The 22,500-nt window shown below is 46.3% G+C and overlaps 1 protein-coding gene across 2 annotated transcripts in view; it reads left to right on the plus strand.

Annotated features, from left to right (window-relative positions):
* KDM5B (lysine demethylase 5B) overlaps window positions 1-22,500 on the plus strand; it is a 199,517-nt gene that overhangs the window by 101,428 nt on the left and 75,589 nt on the right. For both annotated transcript variants that reach the window (XM_026655093.2, XM_026655091.1), the window contains 6 exons: window positions 6,817-6,979; window positions 9,044-9,163; window positions 12,229-12,423; window positions 12,834-13,015; window positions 15,975-16,099; window positions 16,644-16,794. In XM_026655093.2, the coding sequence (XP_026510878.1) occupies window positions 6,817-6,979; window positions 9,044-9,163; window positions 12,229-12,423; window positions 12,834-13,015; window positions 15,975-16,099; window positions 16,644-16,794 (936 nt within the window). The remainder of the gene's footprint in view (window positions 1-6,816; window positions 6,980-9,043; window positions 9,164-12,228; window positions 12,424-12,833; window positions 13,016-15,974; window positions 16,100-16,643; window positions 16,795-22,500) is intronic.

Consider the following 22,500-nt stretch of genomic DNA (forward strand, 5'->3'; position numbering starts at 1 on the left):
GCTCGGCCGTTCCTCCTCGGGGTAGCTGGCACGGGGCAGGCTCGGCCAGTCCTCCTCGGGGTACCTGGCGAGAGGTAGGCTCAGCAGGCCTGGTAAGTCAGCAGCCCGCTCGCGGCCTGCGTCTGTCTCCCAAGCGGGAGCTCAGCCACAGACGTCTGCTCTCTCCGCCGGCGTGTGCTCCACTGAGCTCTGCAGGCGGGCTTTTATACTTCCGGGTCGGGGTCGGGGCCGTGACCTCTGAGGGGCGGGCACCGGACCCGGTGGCTCCGCCCATGTTGGTAGTAGGGAGGTTCGGCCCTCAGCGGGGCTGTGGGGTATCCCACCACCTCGCTACAACCTACCAGAAGACTCTGTCATCCAAGCAACCATCGTCCTGGTCCTCCAGCTTAAACAAATACACCAGGACCTCAAAGAACACTTACTGGCTGCTAAAGGATCTTATAAGGATGGGGGAGGGATAGCTCAGTGGTTTGAGCATTGGCCTGCTAAATCCAGCTTTGTGAGTTCAATCCTTGAGGGGGCCATTTAGGGATCTGGGGCAAAAATCTGTCTAGGGATTGGTCCTGCTTTGAGCAGGGGGTTGGGCTAGATGACCTCCTGAGGTCCCTTCCATTCCTGATATTCTATGATTCTATGATAAGCTAACCAAAAGAGATGAGCTGCCCCAGCCTTGCTGTGGGGAATAAGCTTTGGCTCTCGACCCAGAACTTGTGAACTGACCACCATTACCTGGGTTCATTTTGGATCATTGAACAAATAAACACAGTGTCCTTCAGCTCCCAGAATCTCTCAAGATTCACCGCATCTTTTGTGTTTCCCTCAAGATGTTCATCGACAGTCTCTTCCCTGACCGGGTAGACCCAACCTCAGTAATAGTCCAGGAAGAGGAAGAATGCAAACTGATTCCAGATTGGTCAGTTAAAGCTCCAGTATCTGATAGACTGGAAGGAGTGTACAGGCCAGAGGAGTGATCTTGGGAGCCAGAAGATAATGTTCACACTCCTGACCTCCTTGAGAAATTTCACCAATGATACCCTGACAAGCCAGGGCTGAGAACCCCATGAGGGAGGGGTACTGTCAGGAGCTCAACTGGCTGCAGGCACAGCCACCTGGCAACCCAATGAGCTCGGCTGGGAGCAATAAGTTCTCAGAGTGACTGTGCTCCCTGATTGGACGTCCAGCAGATTATCATTTAAGCCATGTAGCAACAGCAACACAGAGGATGTTCGATGCATTCCATGCCCGCAGCTGGTCCAGACCATTTTCCTGTACCCATCCGTTCTCCAAACCCATGCCTGTTTCTGGTCGAGCCCCAGACTCTTCTCCTAACCCCTGGCTCTGACCAACTTGCTCGTCTCCTGACCACAACTTTGGGTCTGCTCTAACCACTGGCTTGTCTCCCAACCACGACTCCAGTTCCACCTTCTGGCTCTGCTCAGACCAGTATGGCTGACTCCTGTTCTGACCACTAGGTCGCACCACCTACACCCCAGTGTGACACACCTCCGTTCCACCCCAAGTCTGTTTCCATAGTGGTCATAAACTTCCACAGGTTTTCACATAAGCCAATTTATATCCCTGAAAGTGTGGTATGGTTAAAGAGACTGTAGAAATGGCACTTTCTTAAACAGCATATCTGCTCTCTCTGAGTGTTCAGAATCTTATTTGTTTTGATTAGTGACATTTTATCTTTTATTCCTCCTAGCACTTTGGCTATGGGAAAGGGAATTGAATTCCATTCTTCCTCATACATCAACAAGATTAACCAAGTTCCTATTGCAAAAATCTTTATTACCATTTTTTTAACATCCTTTAAAATGTGGACAACTAGAGCTGTACGCAATATTCCAGTATTGGTCACACCTGTGCAATATAGAGATATACCTACTCAAACAACAAGGAGTCCACTTTTTACCGTTGAAAGCTTATGCCCAAATAAATCTGTTAGTCGTTAAGATGCCACCGGACTCCTCGTTGTTTTTGTGGATACAGACTATCACGGCTACCCCCCGATACTTGATACCTACTCAGTACTCCCCTGTTTATACAGTCAGGGAGAGCATTAGCCCTTTTTGCTACACAATCACACTGGAAACTCATCTCAAGTTACTTGTCCACTATGTGACTCCCTAAATACTTTCCAGCACAGTCCCCAAGACTGCAGGCATGGCTTGTTTTCCTTGTTCCTAAGAAGAACATAAGAATGGCCATATGGGATCAGACCAAAGATCCATCTAGCCCAGTATCCTTTCTTCTGACAGTGTTGAGTGCCAGATGCTTCAGAGGGAGTGAATAGAACAGGTCACTTTATTGAGTGACCCCCCTGTTGCCCTTTCTCAGCTTCTAGCAGTCAGGTTTATGGACACCCTGAGCATTAGGTTGCATCTTGGCTAATAGCCATTGATGGACCTGTGCTCTGTGAATTTACCTAATTCTTTTTTGAACCCTGTTAGTTTTGGCCTTCACAACATCCATTGGCAACAAGTTCCACAGATAGACTGTACAATGTGAGAAGAAGTACTTCCTTTTGTTTATTTTGTTTATTTACTGCCTATTGTATTTCTGCAATATCATCCCTGTTCTTGCCAGATTCCGTGATTAGGTCCTGTCTCATACCAGGCCTCTGATATAAGGGCTTATGTTTCAGGCTCTCTTCCTACTACACCTAATAATTTCATTGGGTGAGCCCTGGTTCATGTGTTATTTAAAGGGGTAAATGACACTTCCTTATTCATTTTCTCCACACCATTCATGATTTTATAGGCTTTTATTGTATCCCCTCAGTAGTCGCTTGTCCAAGCTGAACAGTCCCAATCTTTTACATCTCTCCTTATATGGAAGCTGTTCCATCCCCCTAATCATTTTTGTTGCCCTTCTCTGTACTTTTCCCAATTCTAATGTATCTTTTATGAGATGGGGCAACCAGAATTGCTTGCAGTATTCAAGGTGTGGGTGTACCATAGATTTATATAATGGCATTATGATATTTTCTATCTTATTATCTATCCCTTTCCTAATGGTTCCTAAAATTCTGTTAGCCTATTTGAGTGCTGCTGCACAGTGAGCAGATGTTTTCAGAGAACCGTCTATGATGACTCCAAGATCTTTCTTGAGTGGTAACAGCTAATTTAGACCCCATCATTTTATATGTATAGTTGGGATTATGTTTTCTAATGTGCATTACTTTGCATTTATCAACACTGAATTTAATCTGCCATTTTGTTGCCCAGACACCCAGTTTTGTGAGATCCCTTTGTAACTCTTCACAGTCTGCTTTGGAACTAACTATATTGAGTAATTTTGTATCAGACATACAATTTTGCATTTGGCTGTATTAAAACACATTTTGTTTGAAAGGACCTAGCTTACTACGTGATCCAGGTTGCTATGTATAACTGCCCTGACCATCTCCTCATTTACCATTCCACCTGTATGTGTTCCCTGCAGATTTTATTGGCAGTGGTTTTATATTTACCTCCAGATCATTTATGAAAATGTTGACTGTCATTGGGCCTACAGCCTCTCTAGAAACATTCCCATTTGATGCCACTACTTTTTGAGATCTGTCAGTTACTGATATTGTACAGTGTTAATTTTTTAATCAGCATGTCATGTGGAACTAAGTCTTACACAAGTTTGACATCTATGCAGATATCTTTATTGACCAAACTTGTAATCTTAAACAAACCTGATTTAATTCTTTCATTAACTACACTTGTTTTCCATAAAACCATGTTAACTGACATTAATTATGTTCCTATCCTTTAGTACTTCATCAACTGAATTTCTTATTAGCGACTTATCAATTTTTTGAATTTTGAATATTGGCATGAGCACTCATCCAATTTCCTGGAATTTCCCCTATTGTCCAAGATTTATTAAAAATTAACATCAGTGGCTGGAGAACTCATCAGCCATCTCTTTTAGGACTTTTGGGAGCAAGTCATTTGGACCTGCTGACTTTAAGAATATTTATCTCTAGTAGATGGCATCTAACATCCTTCTTCATTACTAATGGATTGGAAAGTAATTCATCATTCTCATCTGATACGAATATTCCATCCTGCTTCTTTCCAAATACAGAACATGAATACTTGTTGAACACTTGTATCTGTTACATAAGAACAGTCATACTGAGTCAGACCAAAGGTCCATCTAGCCCCAGTATCCTGTCTTCCGACTGGCCAATGCCAGGTGCAGAACAGGTAGTCATCAAATGATCCATTCCCTGTCGCTCATTCCTAGCTTCTGGCAAACAGAGGCTAGAGACACCATCCCCGCCCATCCTGGCTAATAGCCATTGATGGACCTATCCTCCATTAATTTATCCAGTTCTTTTTTGAACCGTGTTATCGCCTTGGCTGTAACAACATCCTCTGGCAAAGAGTTCCACAGGTTGACTGTTCTGCATCTTTAATAACAATTTTATGATGACTATCTAGTGTTGGTTCTATATTCTTGCTAGGATTTCTTTTGTTCCTGATATGTTTTTTAAAAAATTTCTTCCAGCATTGGATTTTTCCTTGATGGTTTTTAGCTTTCTTTATCAATTTTCTGTACTTCACACCTTCTAATTTTATATGCATTGCTATTTGTTTCCCCCTTTTCCATTTGTTATACAGTAACTCCTTGCTTAACATTGTAGTTATGTTCCTGAAAAATGCTACTTTAAGGGGAACAATGTTAAGTGAATCCAATTTCCCCATAAGAATTAATGTAAATGGGGGGTAGGTTCCAGATAATCTTTTTTGCCAGACAAAAGACCACTCTCTTTCACCCTCTGACTCCACCACCTCAACCAAGCTTCACAATCATCATTGCTGTGTATAGTATTAAACTGTTTGTTTAAAAGAGAGAGGGATATTTCTCGTGGAATGCCTTACTGCTAAACGATGAACTAGCACTTAGCTGAACCCTCAAGGGTTAACACGTTGTTAATGTAGCCTCACACTCTACAAGGCAGCAGGAATGGAGGGAGGAGACACAGCATGGCAGAGAGAGAGAGACACACACACACACACTGTGTGGGAGAAAGAGAGAGATGTGCCTTGCCCCTTTAAGTATCCTGACCCCACTCTAAGTACACTGTCTTTAAAGTAGATCAGCAAGTTGAGACAGCAGCTGCTGCCAGCAAGCTCCCTCTGTCCTGAGCCCTGTCGTGTCCCCCACATTGCTCTGTGGAGATGGGTTATAGGAGCGGGGGGAGGGAGACACCCTGACATTAGCACCCCTCTTTTCCCCTCCACCCCTCTGCACAGCAAGCAGGAGGCTCCCGGGAGCAGTTCCAAGGCAGAGGGCAAGAGCAGCACATGGCAGTGATAGGAGGGACAGCTGAACTGCCCGGCAGTTGATAGCCTGCTGGGCAACTGCTGCACAGGGAACTTAGGGGAGCTGATAGGGGGCTGCCGGCCCACCCTGGTTCCAAGCCCCCACCAGCTAGCTCCAACGGGCTGCTCTTCCTGCAAGCAGTGAACAAAGCAGGTGGCTGCCAAACAACGTTATAAGGGAGCATTGCGCAACTTCAAATGAGCATGTTCTCTAATTGATCAGCAACGTAACAACGAAACAACATTAACCGGGGTGATGTTAAATGAGGAGTTACAGCATATTGCTTCTATGGTGATTATGCCTCAGCCAGAGGTTGTCAGGCCCCAGGTGGAATTTGTTGCATTGCAGTGAAAGAACACGAACATGAGCAGATTTGCTCTTGAGGCAATAAAAGTGGAATTCCACAATACACTTTTATAAGCAATTTCAGTTAAGTCTGAAGAAAGAACCTATATTATTAAATGTTAAGAGTTAGGGCAGTGGATAGAGCAGGGGTGGACAAACTTTTTGACCCAAGGGCCACATCTGGGTATAAAAACTGTATAGTGGGCCGTGAATGCTCACAAAATTGGGGTTGGGGTGCGGGATGGGGGGGTGAGGGCTCTGTCGGGGGGTGCAGGCTCTGGAGTAAGGCCAGAAATGAGTTCAGGGTGCAGGAGGGGGCTCTGGGGTAAGGGGGAGGAAGTACTGGGGTGTGTGTGAGGCCGGGGGCGGGGGGAGGACCCTCCCCGGCCCCCCCCCCCCCAGCTCCTACGCGGAGGTGCGGCCAGGTGGCTCTGCTGCGTGCTGCCCCATCTGCAGGCACCACCCTGCAGCTCCCATTGGCCGTGGTTCCCGGCCAATGGGAGCTGTGGGGGGCGGTGCTTGGGGTGGGGGCAGCATACAGAGTGGAGCCCCCTGGCTGCCCCTATGCATAGGAGCCAGAGGGGGGACATGCCGCTGCTTCCAGGAGCCGCATGGAGCAGCCCCTGACCTTGCTACCTGGCTGGAGAGCCAGAGCGGGGTAAGCCGCAGACCCCTCTCTCCAGCAGGAGGTCAAGGGTCAGATTAAAATGGTTGGCGGGTTGGATGCGGCCCATGGGCTGTAGTTTGCCCACTCCTGGGATAGAGTCTTAGGAGTTGTCTATGTGATGGGGTAATGCACTTTATGGGGGTGTGATTTCTAAAGTGCAGTAATGTGCTATGTATCAATTGGTCCGTGTAGACTAAAGGTTCCCTAGTATACTTGAACAGAATTGTTTCAAACGGTGCTACCTTAAAGTGCACCAGTAAGATCTATATGGATAAAGTAATGCACAGCATATTAGTGAGCTGTAGAAATCACACCCCTGTACAGCACATTACTCCACCATGTAGAGAACCCTTAGTGCACTCCTGAATAGTGCTTATTTAGCATCTTTTCCGTACAATGTGTTGTGAAGCAAGAGCCTGTAAATGTGAACATACAACCTTGTTTATATTTAGCACCCCCTTTTTTTAAACTTGCAGGGGGGAACCGAAAACGTGGTATGGAGCCCCGGGGTATGCGGCTGAGCAGCTGGAAGATGTAATGAAGAAGCTGGCTCCCGAGTTATTTGTGTCTCAACCTGATCTTTTGCATCAGCTTGTCACCATTATGAACCCAAATACGCTGATGGCCCACGGAGTGCCCGTATGTCATTGGAGTTCTGTGCTCATTATCTTTTATCTCCTCTTCTTTTATGTTGTCTTCTTCTGTAAGGTTGACAATTTAAATCAATTGTTAACACAACTTTGCAGTAGCTTATGCATGTATTGCACACTATAGAAATAATGTATTGGACGAATTACATTTGTTTGAGCTGGTATAATGGACTGGTTTGAAAGATGGGCCATCTGTCATTGCTTTTTAGACTCACTTAAGATGGTTCTTTCACATGCTCTTCTCAGAGAGATCTGTCTCAATGGATTTCCATTCCTGGGTCCATGTTCCACATAAGGTGGTTTGAGTTTTTGAGGCACTTGTGGAGGCTTGTCGGGTGCCCTTTAGTTGGACACTAGAACTCTTGGCTGCCCCCTGTTTGTTCCAAGCTTATTTCGTTTCTGATGGTGTTTGGAACACAACTTCCCAGCAGAGGGAGGGGAACCATGACTTCTTTGTAGATCTTCCCTGATGTGCTGAATAGTTTGGCAGTGCCTCATCTACATCCTTCCTCTCTCATATTTCCTGTCATTCTGGGTCATTATTTACCTATTAAAGAAAATGCATCACTCACCATCCTTCCTCTCAGACTTTGAAAGGATGTACTTCCCATGTACTTAACTGGCTTTTGAAAGGAGCTGACTTTGGAACCCAGTGGAAACATAGAGGGAGTGAGGCAGTTTAAGGTACCTAAAGTGTGATTTCAGAGACATAGACGTTTTAAGTTGTGGGAATTCTTGCTTGGTCTCATGGTGTTTCAGAAAACAAGAAATTACAGGTAACTTCCAACGTCCTCCCCTCCACCACCTGCACATTTTAAAAAATCTCCATCTCAGTATATACTTCAGCAGCTCACTAATCTTAAACTTAATTCCTCTTTATGAAGAGTCGAATGACTTTCATATATCACTTGTGAAATGAGACATACGGCTCTCATTTTAAATACTTCCCTGACCAATACATGCATCTCAGAATTGCAATGATAGCTGAAGTCAAATTCAGAGACCACAAAAATGTGTGGAATATGCAGGTTTATCTTGTCCTGAATTAAGATGATCAATGAGGTCACATTAATTGATAGCTGTAGATTTACTGTTTAAAGGCTATATTGTGACTTAGCCATGTTTAGGGCTGCATCAGCTGGAGGGGCTTGTTAATGGAAGTAAGGCCTCCCCTCATTCTCCTGTGTGGCCATATCAAACCCACTTACATCTGAGTCCAGGGTTGGGGAGAGCAGTAGGGACTTGAGCTGGTGTAATGTACTGGTTTGAAAGGATGGGCAATGCAGTCATTGCTTTTTATCTAGTTGGTTGGATGGGGTTGGGAATTAGGCAGACCCCATGGCTGTTCTCCCTTCCCCTTGTGTTTAGCCAGCTCTGGTGGGTGGCCTGTGGGGTGAGAGTTTGCTGTAATGAGTCAGTGCAGCATACTCCCCTCCCTGCTGTGCAAATTCAGTCTCGCTTCCTTTCCATTGCTCTTCCTGTAGCAGCACATCTTCACACTGCCCCTTACTCAGAGCTGAAAGGAAACTCAATCTTGTCCTAAATGACCCTTGGGTTTGCCACCTTTTAAAGAAAAATGTATATTCAAAACCAAACAAAAAAATCCATCAGCCACCAAGCACTAGACTATTTGTTTATTTTTTTAAGGCCAAATTTGCTGTTTCTTGTTTGAAAAAAATATGAGCTCTTACATTTTAGAGAAATATCTGCCACTTTTACAGTACATATACTGGCTGAGTGGTAGTTCCATCTGCCAGTAAGGCTGAGTAACACTCTGTGCTGGGAGTTGTCACCATTTGTTTTGTCAGCATTTTTCAACCTAATTGTTGGCACTAGGAGTTTACCTGCAGTGTCGTGGAGTGCAGGGTTAGTCCCTGTGCTTTCTGAATAAAAATTGTAACTCTTTGGCTGAGGTTTTTGAAGTGCTTTAAGCTAAATAAATGGGCATTGGGCATCCACATGCTCTTGGTGGCTTTGAAAATCTAGCCTGTACCTCTGTGTAATTCTCACCCATTGTTAGAAATCAACTTGGTTTGCCTCTTGTTTTTATTAGGTTTACCGAACCAACCAGTGTGCTGGAGAATTTGTGATTACATTTCCAAGAGCCTATCACAGTGGCTTTAACCAGGGTTTCAATTTTGCTGAAGCTGTCAATTTCTGCACAGTTGATTGGGTATGTTTTAAGGACATGGTATGAATTTTCAGTAAAAGTATATGATTACTAAGTAGTGTGGTGGTAATTTTATTGTGCATGCACAGTCTCTCTTGAATCAGCTGAGTGGAAGGCATAAAGAAGAATTTTCCTAGTGCACAATGACCAAAGAAAACGCAGCGTGGATAGTGGTGCTTTGCTAATTTTCACTTTGTGCAATACTTCTAATGAAAACGCTTTAGCTTTACCTAGCTTAGTGATTTCAGAATTCTAAATCAGCTTTAAAATGAGTTCAGTGTACTGACTGAATACTTTCCCCTCACCCAACTCCCCTAAAAGAATCAAACATCAATTATTAATGTGGGTTGTGATTCTTAGTTACACTAAGGCCATTTCTGCCATGGAAACAGCCCCTTGAGAATACCCATTAGGCAAGGGGCCTGCCCAAACACTCATGTCATGAGAATACAGGGAGCACAAAGGTTGCTTAAAGCTACCTTTTTTGCACCCCCACCCCGATTCTTAACCTAATTACAGGAAAATTATTATTCAGAATCAAGCATAGGGACTCTTCCAACTTTGCTTCAAACACCTTTTAAAAGATTCTTACGGCATATCTTGGAACAAGAACAGACAAAAATTGTGGGCCAGCAGCTCCAAGTTTGTCTTATGCATTTTTTGACAGTAAATGATATTTACTTAGATTGTAAACTGCTTGAAGTTGGGACTGTCTTTGTTTGTACAGCACCTAGCAAAATAGGGTCCTGTTCCATGACTGGGGCTCATAGGCCCTATGATCAGACAAATAATAATATTTATTCAATGTGACTGTCTTCAGGTTACATCAGTGTGGAATGGAACTCTTTTGGACTATTACCCCCAGTTCACTGATTTTTGAATGGACCCTTTAAGCAGTACTGTTAAATCCAAATTTTAACTCTTTAACAGTATTTAATCATAGAATATCAGGGTTGGAAGGGACCTCAGGAAGTCATCTAGTCCACCCCCCTGCTCAAAGCAGGACCAATCTCCAGACAGATTTTTGCCCCAGATCCCTGAATGGCCCTCTCAAGGATTGAACTCACACCCCTGGGTTTAGCTCAAACCACTGAACTATCCCTCCCCCCTTTTTATGATACTTTCTGTTGTTAGGTAAAGATTGGAACTGTCCTCTGTTATTTAAATAAGAGCAAAATCAGAATAGGTTATGAAACATGGTTTGCTTTGGCATTTTCAAGTTTTTATCTTGACCACATATTACAGCTCTAACCATCTGTAGAGATCCACTTGTTCCATCTCACCAGGAAATTCTGTGCACTAGCATGAGGTTTTCACATTGCTTTCACTTGGAAAAAAGTAACCAGGAAAACTAAAACTGCATTTCTTGCATGCGCACGTCAGCTGTTAAGTATTGTAAGATTTATGCAATTGCATCTCAGAGAATCAGGCAGAACTGTTCCAAGAGGCCATTGCCTGGAATGTACATCAGTGTTAATTTACTGGAAGTCTTAGTGGTCTAATCCTAAATGATAAAACAGAAGATCCCTGTTCAGAGCAGCAGCAGATAATAGGCTACTGTACAAACCAAAGATTATGGCTGTTAAAGCTATTTTCTGTCCTCCTTATTGCTTCTAATCAAAATACACTGAGCAGGGTTCCTCCAAGATAGACCAAATGCAGCCACCTTATAATATCTATAACATGATAACAAATAACATCTCCAGTGATTAAAATATTGTTTGGTCTCATAACTGTCCTTTCAAATACAATTGTTTCTGATGAGTCTCAGTTTGGATTTTCCCAACGCAAATTTTGTCATTCTATGAAACAATTTTCAGTCATTTACATGTGGGTGATTTGGAAATGCTGCTGCTCTGATTTCAAAATGCTGTTTATAAATAGTACAAGGGAGGCTGGAATAATGTATAGACACTTTAGGCCTGTATCCAGAGCTCCAGCTCCTGGAGTCATGTGAATACATCAGAATGTAAATGTTTAAAAAACAAACAAACCTGTAGCCCTGATGGTTGCAAAGATAAGCTAGAAAATGTGACATGAGTGTAATCACTGCAGTGATGTCAGCCTGAATCTGCAGACAGACTAAAAAAACAATGGAACAGGTGAACTGTCCCATTCCTGTTCATAGCGTGTTAACTCCAAGACTCATTGCTCTGGGGATTGTTGTAGTGTGCTTAGGGCCCTGGATTTTCTTAATCTGGCCCTGAGTGCAACAAGTTTCCAAGTCATGGAATCATAGAAGATTAGGGTTGGAAGAGACCTCAGGAGGTCATCTAGTCCAACCCCCTGCTCAAAGCAAGACCAACCCCAACTTATTCATCCCAGCCAGGCCTTTGTCAAGATGGGCCTTAAAAACCTCTAAGGAGGGAGATTCCTCCACCTCCCTAGGTAACCCATTCCAGTGCTTCACCACCCTTCTACTGAAATAGTTTTTCCTAATATCCAACCTAGACCTCCCCCACTGCAACTTGAGACCATTGCTCCTTGTTCTGTCATCTGCCACCACTGAGAACAGCCAAGCTCCATCCTCTTTGGAACCCCCCCTTGCACGTAGTTGAAGGCTGCTATCAACTCCCCCCCTCACTCTTTTCTTCTGCAGACTAAATAAGCCCATTTCCCTCAGCCTCTCCTCATAAGTCATTTTCGTTGCCTTCTGCTGGACTCTTTTCCAATTTGTCCACATCCTATCTGTAGTGGGGGGCCCAAAACTGGATGCAGTACTCCAGATGTGGCCTCACCAGTGCCAAATAGAGGGGAATAATCTCTTCCCTTGATCTGCTGGCAATGCTCCTACTAAGTCCAAACACAGTAGTCAGTATCCTGAGTTATAGGAACTTGCTCATGGTCTTGTTTACTCTTTAACAAGTGGTGTACTTTTGATTAAAATTAATATATATTGTTCCTAGAATGCGCTCCTATTGGCTTTCATTTGGTTGGATAGATAGTACTTAGTTAATAGCACAGACAGTCTGTGCCTTCACACTAATATGCCTCTAAAGGTTTCATAAATAACATTTAAAAAAAAATCTTTCTGATACTCCTCCCTCTCCACCCTGCCCCCGATACAGCTGCCATTGGGTCGTCAGTGTGTGGAACATTATCGCTTGTTAAACCGCTACTGTGTTTTTTCTCATGATGAGATGATATGTAAAATGGCTTCCAAAGCAGACGTCCTTGATGTTGTGGTAGCTTCTACTGTTCAGAAAGACATGGCTATTATGATTGAAGATGAAAAGGCTTTACGAGAAACTGTGCTTAAACTGGTAAGCTTTAGGAAATGAAATTATGCTTACTGAACTAACTTTAAAGTCATGATGTGAAGTTCACCCATGGTGTCCTGCATTAATGTGACCCTAACCCTTTGATTTCAATGGGACTAGTTGAGGAAAGAACTACTTGACATTAGTGGGGTATTAGAATCGGGCCCTTAGTAGTTTTTTTTTTTTTTTAATGCCTTTTTAAAATAATAGGTTTTATAGTTTCTTCAGTAACTTAGTTGAAGAAGTTGAGTCCTCATTAACTAAAATGTGATTATTTTCATATATCCAATATCTTAATCCTAAACTTTCGTGATAAATCATGTCTTTGATCAACTTAACTTTTGATCGTCTAGTCTGAACTAGTCTGCTCTGTTTGTTATACTGTGAAGTCACTTTAGTGTATTCTGTTGTAGGGAGTGACTGATTCCGAGAGGATGGCTTTTGAAATGTTGCCAGATGATGAGCGCCAGTGCATAAAGTGTAAAACCACTTGCTTCATGTCTGCTGTCTATTGCTCATGTAAACCTGGTTTACTAGTATGCCTGTATCACGTAGAAGATCTCTGCTCCTGTCCCACCTTTAAATATACATTGGGGTATGTTTTGGCTAGAAAAAAGTTTTGTTCATTGGGGGTCTATGAGGACTAGGATATGCTTTTCTTAAATTTAGTTTTTTGAGGAATCTAGTTGGGGTGGGAGGCACATCACTCCTCTGCTTTGCTAATGATGCCATTTATATTTCTCCCACAACCATGTTCAAACTTATTTCCACAAAAATAACAGGAGTACTTGTGGCACCTTAGAGACTAGCATATGCATCCGAAGAAGTGGGTTGTAGCCCACGAAAGCTTATGCTCTAATAAATTTGTTAGTCTCTAAGGTGCCACAAGTACTCCTGTTATTTTTGCGGATACAGACTAACACGGCTGCTACTCTGAAACCTGTCATTATTTCCACAGTGCCCCAAACAAGGAACATCCTTTCTGAGAAGGTGTATAATGCCATTAACTTTTCTTTTTCAAATCCCACAAGATATATTTCTGCCATAACACCTACAAGAGAGACAAGGTGGGCGAGGTGATATCTTTTATTGGACCAGCTTCTGTTGGTGTGCGAGACAAGCTTTCAAGCTGCACAGAGCTGTTCTTCTGGTCTGGGAGAGATACTCAGAGCATCATAGCAAAATGCAAGGTGGAACAGATTGTTTAGTGTAAGTAGTTAGCACATATTGTAAGGGACCATTCAAGGTAGAGTGGTCTGTTAACATCTCTGCAGTTATAGGACAAAAAGGGGTGGTGGGTTCCAGATTGTTGCAATAAGCCATAAATCCAGTGTCTGTTCAGTCCATGATTTTTAGTGTCTACCAGAGTTATGAATTTAAGCTCCCAGGCTCATCTTTTGAAAGTGTTGTGCAGGTTTCCTTTGAGGATGAGGACTGATAGGTCAGATATAGAGTGATTGCTTTGTGAAAAGTATTCACCCACAGGTAGTAAGGTATTTTTGTCTTTTATTATTTTCCTGTATAAATTCATTTTAGAGTGCAGTGTTCACCCACATATGTGCTAACTACTTATGCTAAAAGAACAGGAGTACTTGTGGCACCTTAGAGACTAACAAATTTATTAGAGCATAAGCTTTCGTGGGCTACAACCCACTTCTTCGGATGCATATTGAGTGAAACATATCGAGGAGATATATATACACACATACAGAGAGCATGAACAGGTGGGAGTTGTCTTACCAACTCTGAGAAGCCAATTAAGTTAATTGTATATATATCTCCTCGATATGTTTCACTCAATATGCATCCGAAGAAGTGGGTTGTAGCCCACGAAAGCTTATGCTCTAATAAATTTGTTAGTCTCTAAGGTGCCACAAGTACTCCTGTTCTTTTTGCGGATACAGACTAACACGGCTGCTACTCTGAAACCTGTACTTATGCTAAATAATCTGTTCCACTTTGCATTTAGCTGTGACACTCTGAATACCTTTCCCAGACCTGAAGAAGAGCTCTGTGTGGCTGGAAAGCTTGTTTCTCTCACCAACAGATGATGGTCCAATAAAAGATATTACCTCCTCCACCTCGTCTCTCTAATATCCTGGGACCCACACAGCTACAACTACACTCCATGTAACATCTACAAGAAATTAGTGTGCTCATTCTTTTTATTTATACCAAAAGAAGACTTGTAACTACTATAGCAAGATGAAACATAAGAATGGCCACACTGGGTCAGACTAAAGGTCCATCTAGCCTGGTATCCTCTCTTCTGATAGGGGTGCAGCCTGGGGCCCTGGCTCAAGGGGGCTCCCGCAAAAATAAATCACAGGCAGTGATCTCCTGTGCTCAGGCTGCCTGCCGTGGCCCCATGCTGCTCCCAGAAGCGTCTGGCTGCTGGCAAGTCTCAGCGGCCCCTGAGGGGGAGGGGGAGGAGGCTCCGCGTGCTGGCCCCGCCCCCAGCACCATCCCCACAATGAGCGGCGCTACGGGAGCGGCACTTGTGGGTGCGGGCTGCGCTTGGAGACACACTGTCCCCCTCCCCCCAGGGGCATGCCGAGACGTGTCAGCACCTGGCCGCTTCCGGCGGCGTAGGGCTATGGCAGGCAGGCAGGTAATCTGCCTAAGCCCTGCTGCGCCACCGGCCGGGAGCCGCATGTGGTAAGCGCATCCCGGCCAGGGCCTACACCTCGTGCCCCCCCCACCCCGTACCTCAACACCCTGCCCCAGGTCAGAATCCCCTCCTGCGCTCAAACTCCCTCCCAGACCCCGCACCCTCTCCTGCACCCCTGCCCCACCCTGGACCCCCCCCCAGCGCCCGGACCCCCTCCCCGACCCCAATCCCCTGCTCCAGGTCAGAATCCCTCTCCTGCACCCCAACACTCTTCAGCAGCCCGGAGCTCCCTTTTGCACCCAAACTTCCTCACAGACCCTGCACCCCAATACCCTGCCCCAACCTGAAGCCCCCTTCTGTACCAAACTTCCTCCCAGAGCCCACACCCTCACCCTCTCCTGCCCCCCAACACCCTGCACCAGCCCTGAACCCCCTTCTGCACCAAACTCCCTCCCAAACCCCGCATCCTCTCCTGCACCCCAGCCCCCTCCTGCACCTAGCTCCCTCCCAGTAAAAAGACTGGTATACAGGCCCCACAAAATCTAATAGCCCCGGGTCCACAGGAGAGTTAATCCGGCCCTGCCCAGAGGAAATGAACAGAACAGGTAATCATCAAGTGATCCAGGTCTAGCCTTTGTTGAGTAACTGAGTAATCAAGTTGCTTTCCTGAGCTGTCCTTCACCCTCTGTTCCTCCCTACTGTTTTGTTATCTCTTCACTGTCTTATGTTCAGTTGGATTGCGAGCCCTTCAGAGCAGGAACCTGGTCTAGAATTTGTAATATGAGCTGCCTAATATGCTTGTGAGCACTGAATAATACAATGAATAATAGTAAGTACAAACTTCTATAGATAAAGCAGTGGTGGTTCATATGGACACTAGACAATCTTATTTTGATGGTCATTCATGCCTTACTAAAGGGATTGAATTCTGTGCCCGTTGCAGATATCGATATAAACTAGATGATCTCTATCCAATGATGAATGCACTGAAATTGCGTGCAGAATCCTACAATGAATGGGCTTCAAAAGTAAATGAAGCTTTGGAGGCAAAAATTAACAATAAAAGAAGTATGTATTTTCCTTATCTTGTATTTGCTACAGATGCTAAAAATTGTCAATTTCCAAAATGTTTCTTGTTCCACTGTTAATTTCTGAAACTCAACAACTTTGTCTTTGAAGCTTATTTATGTATCATATAAATAAATCTGTATATTTATATGCCTGCTAAACTCCGGGTTATGAGTTCAATCCTTCAGGGGGCCATTTAGGGATCCTGGGGCAAAAATCTGTCTGGGGATTGGTCCTGCTTTGAACAGGGGGTTGGACTAGATGACCTCCTGAGGTCCCTTCCAACCCTGATATTCTATGATTCTATGATTCCATCTCACAACTAACAGTGTGAGTCCCCAAAGAGAAGGTTGTCGGAGGTTGGGTTGTATGGGATGTTGTATATCTGAGAGTGCAGTTTTTTAAAATTTCTGTACCAGCTTCAGGGTTTTTTTTATTAGACATTGTTGCATACAATTATTGCACTGCAGTATTCTTCTCTATTACTTAAAATCAATCCTAAAAAGGACTATTTTTAATTAAAGAAAATATTCTCTTCTAAAAGGCCTCATCAATTTTAAGGCTTTGATAGAAGAATCAGAAATGAGAAAGTTTCCAGATAATGATCTACTGCGACACCTCCGATTAGTTACTCAGGATGCAGACAAATGTGCCTCAGTTGCACAGCAACTTCTTAATGGCAAAAGACAAACAAGGTATGTGTTGCACTTATTTCAAATTATTGAGGGGAAAATTTGGAAAAGGCACTTGTTTTATGGGTTTCCAAATTACGGCAACCCTTTTGGTCTCCTGAAAAGAGATCCTACTTTTGGGGTCTGGTACTTTCTGGCACATGATATGTCAAGTGTCCTGAACTTTGCAATTTCTAAAGGCCACCTGTTCTAATTTGAGGCAGCATTAAGTAAGTTATGTAAAATAGCACTCACCTTTCTCTTCCTGGTGATCCATTGCACTTTAAAATGTTTTTTTTTCCTGAGAAGAAAGTTGTTTGTTCTTCGAGTAGTGTCCCTATGGGTGCTCCACTGTAGGTGTGTCTGCGCCCCTGCGCTGCTGATCTGAGATCTTTGGTAGCCGTGTCTGTTGGGCCTGCACATGCATTGTCTCTCCTCATGCTGCACCTCAAGGCTAGCCATTGTACGTGGGCTATCCACCTTCCTGCCTTCTATCCCAAGCTTCACCAAGACAATAGGGAGGCCATACTACACACCTTAGATGTTAGGAGAGCTCCCTTTCATTCTATCTCGATAGGACAAAAACCTTTAGGAAGTCCCCTAGGCCAGGGGTGGCCAAACTGAGCCTGAGAAGGAGCCAGAATTTACCAATGTACATTGCCAAAGAGCCACAGTAATACATCATCAGTTCCCCTCCCACCCACTGGCAGCCCCGCCGATCAGCACCTCCCTCTTTCTCCCCCACCTCCCGATCAGCTGTTTCGTAGCCTGTAGGAGGCTCTGGTGGGGGAGGAGTGAGGGCACAGCAAACTTGGGAGGGGATTGGAAGGGGTGGAGTGGGGACAGGGCCTGTTGCAGAGCCATGGGTTGAGCAGTGAGCACCCCCTGGCACATTGGAAAGTTGGTGCCTGTAGCTCCAGCCCCGGAGTCGGTGCCTATACAAGGAGCTGCATATTAACTTCTGAAGAGCCACATGTGGCTCCAGAGCCACAGGTTGGCCACCCCTGCCCTAGACTTTCCTCTCTATGGCAGAAAGATCTAGGGGCTTAGTGATATCAGCCCAAAGGCTCTCTAAGTGGGTCTTGGTTTGCATCAGGCAGTGCTACCAAATTCATAACATGACTCCCCCAGACTCCATCCATACAGATTGCATGAGATGGATCTCCTCATCTGTCGCCTTCTTTAAGGACGTCCCCATCTCAGAGATCTGCAGAGCGGCATTGTGGGCATTAGTCCACACCTTCACAGAACATTATGCAATCACCGGGGACTCTGCCTCTGATGCCATCTTTGACACCACAGTACTATCACCTGTGACTAACCCGACTCTGAAGTCCCAGTCCTCCAAGAGTGGTACTGGTCAGAAGTCACCTATAGTGGAGCCCCCAGAGGGACACTACTTGAAGAAGAAGTTACTCACCTTGTGGAGTAACGATGGTTCTTTGAGATGTGTGTCCCTATAGTAACTGCTCCACTACCTGCCCTCCTCCCTTCTATTTCGGAGTTCTCGCTTATGACCCTGTGGTAGAAAAGAAACTGAGGATGATTAGCCCATGTGTGCTGGCTAGCCTCGTGGCGCAACACAAGGAGAGACCGTGCATGTGCGGGCCCAATGGACACTGCTACCGATCAGCAGCGCAGGGACAGAGACACACTTGCCGTGGAGTACCCATAGGGGGGCACATCTTGAAGAACCATTGTTATTGCACAGGGTGAGGAACTTCTTCAGATATTGATGGACAACAGTGTTGTTAGATGTTTGGCTGTGTGCGTGTTATTTCTACGTGCTGCACTGGCTCTGGCCACATAGCCCATACAGCAGGCTTCCATCGAACTGCCCAGTAAGACCACAAGACTTGGTTTAATAGTGAAGGCACCAGGTCAGTTTTACTTCCAATGAAGCACGGTGCTAATGCCCCGGTTCAGTGGTTACAGGTACACTAACAAATGTATGCCCATGACAATAGACCAACTCAGTGAACGGTGGGACTTTCCATTCCTCCCTAGGCCAGAGAGACACTCCCTTTGAGGCTTCATTTTATACATCAATACAAACAAATTACATATTGCCCCTCTGATGTGGTTAGTTACCTGCCCCCTGATGTGGGGTGTTACCACCCATTACCTTGTACATATTGATTCGATCAAAACATCTCTATCCATCACATTGTCATCCTGACCTTATATTTAGGATGGATCAGCGTGTTCCTGTTCTCTGTAGGGAATATGTTGGTATCAAGGTGTTCTGGTCCCACCCTTCTGGAATGTGTTTGCATGAGTGCTCTGTGCCTAGCACCTCTTAAGAATGTGTGGTTGGTTGGTTTTGTTTTTGTTTTTGTTTTTTTGTTTTTTTCAATATCAGCCCTATTCTTGCCAGATTCTGTGAGCAGAGCCTGCCTCTAGCTCACAGCCTGATTTTGCTTTGTATCAGCAAAGCTTTGACCACTACTTTAGCCCAGGCCTCAGATCAGGCCTCTGATACAAGGGCTTAAGTTTCAGGTCTTCTTTCTACTATACACAGCACCAACAGACCCTATCTAAACATACAAGATGAAGCTCACTCTCCTCTATTGTGCCTGAAGGCTGTGAAACCGTGGCAGTGGTGCATAAATCATTGTATTCACTCCACATGCCTACACCTAGTGGGTGTTCAAAATGTCCAAGCAGACTTCTTGGGCAGAAAATGACTGGAACAATATGACTGTTCCATGAAAACATCAGTTGTTCTCTACCTCTTCAGCAACTGGTGGATACTTGTGATGGACCTCTTGCCCACTAGGAAAAACAGCAAATATTACTCCCTGTCCTGGAATAAAAAAAGGTCTCTCTAAGATGCATTTCTCCTAGATTGGAGCAGTGTCTGTCTCTAAACATTTCCCCCAATAATTCTCAGCTCTTACGTGATTTAAAAGATCCAGAGAGGCAGGCAAGAGTACTGGTTACATCAGCGTTTCTAAGACAGCACTGGTATACTGACCTGCCAGAGCTCTCATGGGAACCACGTGTCACCATCCCATCTCAGGCACACAGTTGAATTCTTCTTCAAATAGTTTCCCTATGGGTGTGCCACTGTAGGTGTGCGTGTGCCCCCATGCTGCCAATCAGAGAATTTCAATAGCAGTTTGTCCCGCACATGTGGCTCCTCGCCCGCCAAGAGGCTGGTCAGCATGCAAGGGCATTTCCGTCTCAGTTCCTTCTCAACCTCCCCTACTAGAGACAAAGCTGAGAACTGTCCATTCACTGATAGTTAACTCCCCATAGTTTTGCAAATTTAGCTTCACTTGAAGCTTTTTTTTCTGTAAGTTCCTTGGGTTTTTTTTAGTTGGCCTTGCTGGGAAAAAAAGAAAAGAAGAAAGTGTTTGCCTCCTGCCAACTCTATTGGGGGAGGAGCGGGGACCCCCCTGGACAAAGTGTGGTTGGTGCCAGGAGCTTAAAATCCAGGTCCATGAAGGACAGAGAATTGAGGGGCTTAAACTCCTGCTCATGGACTTGGCCCTTCAATCCTCAGAGTCCAGCAAGAGCTATCACCACAACCTTCTACGTCAGAGGCAGGTGATTCCAAGGGGATGAGCCATCACTTGAGGTCTTTCCCTAACCTGGCACCGCTCTCCCTACTCCCGGCACCAGTCGGACCACTCCCGGCACCACTCACCCCGCCTTGGTCACTGAAGGGTGACGACTTCTCCCGCTTGGAGGCAGAATTCAGCCCCTCACCTGGACAGCAACATGATTGGGCTCCAGGGGGCGTGTCCGCGGCATTGGTGCTGGCCTGGCAGCAGGGCCAGTGGCCGACCCAATGACCTTATTGGAACACCTGGGGCATTCCCGTCACGCCGTTGCCCCACTCCCGCCAGCCCTCGGTCGCTCCATCGGACAGGCTGAAGTCAGCACCCACTGCACTGATGGCACCGGATTCGGTGCAGGATGCTGCGGTAGCCGCCACGGGTGAGGAGCCAGTACCCACCCCAAGGCCGCCCTTCCCAGTGGATGAAGACACCGCCGGACTTCCCTCAGTGGTCCAATCATCATCATCATCATCATGTGGGTCTCAAGGTAGAGGAGATGGAGGAGCAGGCAGACATTGTTTAATGTGCTCTTAGCGTCCATTCCAGTCCACATCGCACTCGTGAGGGGGTCCTGAAAACTGCCAGAACCATCCTGCCCGCCTCTAAGAGGGTGGGAACAAAGTACTGCGGAAGGGTTCGAGTATTTATACACCCATCTAAGTTCCCTATAAGCAGCCTATTTAGCGCCGTGCAGGTGCTTAGGGAACCCGCCCGGCCGGGACCTGCCAGGGGAGGGGCGGCCTTAACCCAGCCCCAGTCTGGACCGGCTGCAGCCGGGGTGCCCTTCCCCCAGCCCCAACTCAGCCCTGGACCTCCCTGGGGAGGGGCAGCCTGAACCTAGCCCCGGCCCAGACCTGCTGAGGGGGGGCGCCTATCCCATGGCCCCAGCCCTGGAGCTGCTGCAGCAAGGAGAGGTGCCTGTCCCCCACAGCCCAGGTGCTGCTGTGGGGAGAGAGAGCTGGGGGGACTCCTCTCTCACTGCCGTAGCCCAGGAGCACCCTCCTGCACCCCAAACCCCTCATCCCCCGCCCGCCCCCCCAGCCCGCGCCCCCCCCCCCCCGCCCCCCACCCCCAGCTTGCCCCCAGAGTCTGCACCCCCAGCTGGAGCTCTCACCCCCTGCACCCCAACCCTCTGCCCTAGCCCTGAGCCCCTCATTTCTGGTCCCACCCCAGAGCCCGCATCCCCAACCAGAGCCCTCACACCCCTGCACCCCTGCCCCAGCCATGAGCCCTCTCCCACACTCCAAACCCCTCGGCCCCACCCCCACCACATGAAATTTTGTTATGTGCACCAATATGAAGGTGATGCGGCCAACGAGAGGGATAAACAAGGGCCCACCAGTTCCATCCCTAAGAATAAGGAGGCCAAGAGGCTGGATTTGTTTGGTTGCAAGATTTATTCTATGGCCAGCCTCCAGTTTCGGGTGGGGAACACCAGGCTCTCTTGGGTCACTATAACTTTAACTTGTGGGACTCTCTCCTCAAGTTCAAGGACTCCATGTCTCAGGAGATAGTCCAGAGTTTGCAACTCTGGTGGAGGAGGGTACTGCAGCGGCTTGATGCTCCCTCCAAATGGTCTGGGGCACAGCCGATTCAGCTGCCCGGGTGGTACCCTCAGCAGTGGTTGTGCACCACAGTTCCTGGCTTCAGACTGCCGGACTGTCCCAGAAAATGCAGGCCTCTATTCAGGACCTCGCGTTTCACAGTGTTGGCCTTTTTTCCGACCAAACAGATGCGCGACTGCATGGCCTAAAAGACATGCAGGCGACCCTCCGCTCTCTGGGGATGCACACTCCTCAGATGTCGAGACAGCCATTCCGGTCTCCTCTGCCACCTCGACAGTGGCAGCCTTGACAAGGGCCTGCAAGGAAAAGGGACATCGAGTTTGGCCACTACCACCCTTGATCGTCCCGATCTCCTGCCCAGGCGAAGCACGGGGGGGCCAGAAGCGCTCGTTTTCAGGGTGCACTTGGGAGCAACGCACCAGCCACCTGCCCGGATCCTTCCTGCCTTTTCCTCAACCGCCTTTTACCCTACCGCTCAGCCTGGTTGCCGGTTATGTCAGACCGCTGCGTCCTGGACATAGTAGCTCGGGAATATACCCTGCAATTTTTGGCCGTCCCTCCCTTCCTCCCCCCTGTCTCTCTTCAGGGACCCTTCTCAT

Source organism: Terrapene carolina, unplaced genomic scaffold (assembly GCF_002925995.2).
Source record: "Terrapene carolina triunguis isolate 2854851 unplaced genomic scaffold, T_m_triunguis-2.0 Scaffold195, whole genome shotgun sequence".
Taxonomy (NCBI): Eukaryota; Metazoa; Chordata; order Testudines; family Emydidae; genus Terrapene; species Terrapene triunguis.